This window comes from Cebus imitator, unplaced genomic scaffold (assembly GCF_001604975.1).
Source record: "Cebus imitator isolate Cc_AM_T3 unplaced genomic scaffold, Cebus_imitator-1.0 Scaffold270, whole genome shotgun sequence".
Classification (NCBI taxonomy): domain Eukaryota; kingdom Metazoa; phylum Chordata; class Mammalia; order Primates; family Cebidae; genus Cebus; species Cebus imitator.
The window spans coordinates 2,995,884-3,001,717 of NW_016107585.1; the positions used below are offsets into that span (position 1 = coordinate 2,995,884).

Below are 5,834 nucleotides of genomic sequence, written 5' to 3' on the forward strand. Positions count from 1 at the left end.
AAAAAAAAAAGACAAAGGAAATACATTTGTAATAAGGTAAAGGTTCAATGAAGGATCTAGCAAGACATACACCAAATCATTAAAAGCGATTTTTGGCCAGGTGCAGTGGCTCATGCCTATAATCTCAGCACTTTGGGAGGCCAAGGTGGGCAGATCACCTGAGGTTAGGGGGCGAATCACCTGAGGTCAGGAGTTCAAGACCAGCCTGGCCAACATGGTGAAACCCCGTATTTAATAGAAGTACAAAAAAATTAGCCAGGCGTGGTGGTGTGCACCTATAATCCCAGCTACCTGGGAGGCTGAGGCAAGAGAATCCCTTGAACCTGGAATGCGGAGGCTATAGTGAGCTGAGATCATGCCACTGCACTCCAGCCTGAGTACAGAGGGAGATTCCTTTTCAAAAACAAAAATAAAAAATAGTGATTTTTTACCTCCAATAAGAATACAATCAAGCACAATTAGCAAGGTACCAGTAATAGTACAATCAGCAGGGTACAAAGACTTTCTTGTCTTATGATTTTCTGTACTTCTTTTACTTCATATGTTTATGTATTGCATGTATAATGCAACATTTTATTAAAATTTTATTAAAGAAAGTAAAGTGTGAATATACCAAACAAAAGACTCCCTGACAGGCAAACACTATCCAAATTAGAAATTTTAAACAATACTTCAAATTTTTAAGTTCTTCCATGAAAATATCATAAAATATTATTCAGATTTGAAATTAAAGAAACTATAACAACATAATTTTTTTGGTAAAAGACTAAGAAATATCTGGCTCAACTGGCATTTAATGTAATTAAATACTTTTATATAACATTTTATAGTAAAATTTAATGAAAGTATTTAATCTGAAGAGATTTAAGCAAGTTTCCACTTTACATAGACATGTAATTCATTAAATTCACTAACTCAAGGTGTCTGAACATCAACTGTCAATACTTTAAATCAAGAAATTTTTCACTCACAGGAAAAACTATAAAACACCAGCAAAACTCTTCTGTATAAATGTCTGTATAGGCTCACTGAAGTGCCTTTAGGAAGACTAGATTGCTAATAAGATTCTACAATATTAGAGGCCTAATCTTTTTTTTTTTTTCAATTCCATTAATTTAAAATCATATACTAATTTTAATGTCTTGGCATCTTTTTCAAAACATGAAAGCCTTACCCTATAAATCTAAAAATTCTAAGCCATTTAAAAATAAATTTATGAAAAACTACCAAAATTCATCTGATTTTTGGTAAATTTTCCTAATAATAAAACATAAGATATGTACCTGGGGAAAAAACATGAACATTTCAGATTATGGTTACTAAATTAATTGGTTTCTAGTTTTTCAGACAGTAAATACATGCCTATAAAGAAATCAAACTATAACAATTATATTTAGTAATTATTAATATAATTAAGGAACAAATATATTAAAGTATAAATTATACCTGATATAAAGAAATTTTATAATAACATTCAAAGTCTACTTATTTCTTATAGTTTTCTTTCAACTAAATAAATGATAAAAAAGAAAAACATACTCTAACCTTTCTGTTTTGGATTTGTTGTCAATTTTGTACTGTTCAAGATCTTGGCTAAGAGACTTAATTTTTTCTTGAAGTCTCTTTTCACGTTCTACACTTCCTTGATAAAATTTCATTTCTTTTTCCATTGCTTTCACTTTTTCTTCCATGGCCTTAAATTCATGAAGAATTAGATAGCTGACTCCACAGTACTTACAAACTTTGTCTTCAGGCAACATCTAGAAACAGAACATACACTTACTATTTTTTTTTTTTGGTCCTAAAAAATAAAGTTCAACTGAAGATATTGTAACCATGCTGGGTGAATGAAGTACATACATAGCATACTATGCCTTGGAGCAATAATTATGACATTGCCCACATTTACATAAAAAAATTTAAAACTGGCATATTGAGTCTGACACAAAATCTTGGGATTAGAAAAAGATCTTTCAGAGCAATTGTTTCTCCATGCAATCTCTAAGAAAGATTTGCTCTTGAAATATTTTCCATAAAATAAAATTAAAAATAGAAAAATTTATAATCTTTATAATTCTGGCTTTAAGATGAATTTTCCACAAAGTGGGAGGAAATTACAGTTCTTTCATTGCAAACTACTCTGTTCCCATGGCTTTTTCAGATCTTATTTTCCTCATTTGTAAAATTATGGCATCACACTAAATGAACTGTGTTTCTGTTCAGTTTTGGCATTTTATGATTTTTACAGAATTTAACATTCTGTCATAAATCTACAAACAGGAAAAATACTTTGAACCTAATCTCTTCTCCCCAAGTCAGTTCTTAGTAGGTAATTGAAACTATTGAAATTAATGGATAATATGTGGAGAAGCTGGGATTAAAACTCAGGTCTATTTAAAACCAGCACCTGTGCCTTTATCCATCTGTATTATATTTATCTATCACATGTATATTGGCTATATCCTCTTCTTTCCTTCAGATAAAGTGTTGTATGACTTCTGGACAGCATAGGGCCAGTGAAAAATGAAATTTAGCCAAGTTAGAAGGGAGATGATTCTTTTCTCTGTTTCAGGTATAAATATTTATTAGTAGCCTCTGCTCGTTTTCCTATTCACAAAGGATAGATGGCTTCATAAAATACTTGATCGGGGGCACTAAATTTGAAATTAACTCTTGGATTACCCAAGAAGCATTTACTCTTTTTTTTTTTATTGCATTTTAGGTTTTGGGGTACATGTGAAGAACATGCAAGATTGCTGCATAGGTACACATATGGCAGTGTGATTTACTGCCTTCCTCCCCATCACCTATATATGGCATTTCTCCCCATGCTATCTCTCTCCAACTCCCCAAGAAGTATTTACTCTTAAAGTAACCTCCCTTAAAACTATAGAAACTGTTCTGTAACTAACAATGATGCTGCCATATCTGCCTACCAATGTCATTACACAAATGTCAACTGGAAGAAAACAATAACACATTTTTATAAAGTAAAATTTGGATCCTTTAAACTTTAATAATAAATATTTTAAATTAAAAACCATAATACAGTATTGTGGGATACCGATTGATGACTGTATCAACTATCCAACTGCCACTTTATCAAATGTATAGATTTATTAAACATCTTGTTTAAAAGTAATTATAAAAGTAATTATAAAAAGATAACCTGGTTCAAGCTCTAGATGAATTCAATTGTTATCAATCTATTTAACCTAAATATGTTGTTGCCTATCCTTTATTTTAACATCCCAAATGAAGGAAAACTACTTTCTAAAGCAGTCTGTTCCATCTTCTGCCAGTTGTGTCTCTCAGGAAATCCTTTCTCAGGCTCATCCCAAATCTGCCTCCCTGAATTGTGCACTGATCCCAGTCCTTTTAGAAATTATGTGGGACATCCCCAGCCTCTTTCACATGAAGGTCTTTCTAATATTTGAAGACAGCTATCAGGAACACTCCATGTCTTCTCTTCTCCAGGCCAACACTTACAATTCCTTCGGCTGAATTTCTTCCTCATTCAAGATTTCTCTAAAATTTTTCCAGTGTTCTACATGTGCTTTAAAGTATGGTGCCCAGAATGGAATAGTTTAGTGTGGCTGGTCTCACTAAAATAGAATAAGAGAAGACTCAAACTTCTCTCATTCTAGTATCTTATTACTAATATGATTGTAATATGTTCTAATGCAGCCTTAGATTTCATTGGTCTTCCATATTTTTAGCAATTATATTCTGCTGTTATATACTCTAACTGGCTTTATGTTAAATAAAACCCCTGATTTTAAAAATATTGCAGTGCAAACCAATGTCTCATTATACTGAATATACCAACTATTTCCTTTCTCTGTTTTCATTTTAGAGAATACACTTTCCACAGGCCTGGCTCCTATGTTTGGCAATGTAGACTCCCTCCACCCATCTACCTAAGCCATGGCTGACTTGGTGAACCAGGATTGGACATCAGACCCAAAAGAACCAAGCCCAAGCTGGGATGAGCCTACTGGGCCTGAAACTGTTGAAGATTCAGGCGCTTAGGTCACCTTTGGCATAGCCATAAGACAGAAAATGTCATGTACAAGATACAGAATAAGTAACATAACTAAAATCTGAGATGAATGAGTAGACACACAGACAGAAGCTGAGACGAGGACACTGTAGCTCCAGAAACAGATAATTAGGAACCAGCCACTAAGATAGCAAAAAATCTTCCAGTTCCTCACCAGTCCCTCTTCAGATCTGGCTGTCCCACTTGCCATTTGGAATTCATGCCCAATATTCCTCTATTATTTTCTCTTTTCTCTCTTAAGCCACCTATTCCTTGCAACCAACACTTCCCATTCTATTATGTGAGCATTTGGCATTTCAGATCCAAGTATAGAACTACAGATATAAATGTAAATATATAAAAATATATAAAATATATAAAAATATACATCTTATATTATCTTAGACTCATATATTTGAGTATATAACATAGATATGTATGTCTTAGACATAATTATTGCCTTTGGTTATTGCCTTAGTTACTGCCATTGGTATCCAGAAAATTGTAAGTTTTATGTCTTTTGCAAAGTTGATCCTTATAAGTCATTTTATCTATCTAACTCATTGATTTTAAAATGTTGAATTGACAAAGTTGAGGACAGAACCCCACTGCATGTAATATCACCTTGGTTGATACTGTTCTATTATTCAGCACATTTCAGGTACAACTCTTAATCTGATCATTAAATTATCCAATTATCTTGTTACCAGCCTATATTTATTGCATACTGTCTTCAGGACTATTATGACAAAGTTTGTCAAATGTTTTCTTAAAGTCCATATATTCTATGCCTAATATGGTCCCTGGATCTAGTAATCCTACATAAAATGAAATGGCAAAGCCTACATGCTTGGTCTCATGAACATAAAATTGGTCCAAGGGTTATTGTTTTGTCTAATATAACCCTACAAACCATTCTTTCATAATATATTCTAAATCTTGTCTGGGATTGAAATTAAGCTCATCGGTTGTAATTTATGGGCAATTTATACATGAAATGGCATTTGTACATTATCCTATTACTCTGTGCATGTCTTCAAACATAACCCAGAGTGGCTCTGCAATTCTATTCAAAGACACTGTCAGTCCTCAGAAATATAATTCATCCATGTCACAAAACCTGAACTAATTATAAGCAGATGAGTATTTTCTTAAAATCTTTGCCTATCTTGTATTTTGATTTCTTCTTCTCAATTTGAATATTGTTACTTACTGTAAAGTCACTTTCACCATTAACCTTTACCTATTAATTGCAGTTCCGGCCCTGTTCCTGGCAAAGTGCCCTATCTTTATTCTAAAGAAAATTCTTGATGGGTGGAGCAGATTTGCAGCCTGAAGAACAAAATAGAAATGGTAAAAACTTCACATTGTGGAAGCTATTAGAATGTTATTTCACCACAGCAATCAAGGGGGAAAAGGCTGAAATGTATTTTATGTAAAGCAATACATTTTAGAGAATAGGTTTTCTAGAAGTTGATCAAGGAAAGAGAAAACATGATATTCATTATGATGTAGGAAACAAGACAGTAAGATTTTAAAATAATAGGTCCACAAGAGTGGTCTTCTGACTTTACCTGAATCATTAAGTGAGCTACATTAAATAAGTACATTGCACAAAATTTTTTAATGCTATTAAATTGTAAATAATGGGCCAGGCGCGGTGGCTCACGCCTGTAATCCCAGTACTTTGGGAGGCCGAGGCGGGTGGATCACGAGGTCAAGAGATCGAGACCATCCTGGTCAACATGGTGAAACCCCGTCTCTACTAAAAATACAAAAAATCAGCTGGGCA

General features: G+C 33.2%; 1 protein-coding gene across 1 annotated transcript in view; it reads right to left on the reverse strand.

Annotated features, from left to right (window-relative positions):
* LEKR1 (leucine, glutamate and lysine rich 1) overlaps positions 1 to 2,685 on the reverse strand; it is a 193,027-nt gene extending 190,342 nt beyond the window's left edge. The window contains exon 1 of the mRNA XM_017500799.2: positions 1,546 to 2,685. Coding sequence (XP_017356288.2) covers positions 1,546 to 1,760 — 215 coding nt within the window. The 5' untranslated portion in view covers positions 1,761 to 2,685. The remainder of the gene's footprint in view (positions 1 to 1,545) is intronic.
* Between the last annotated feature and the right edge of the window lie 3,149 nt (positions 2,686 to 5,834).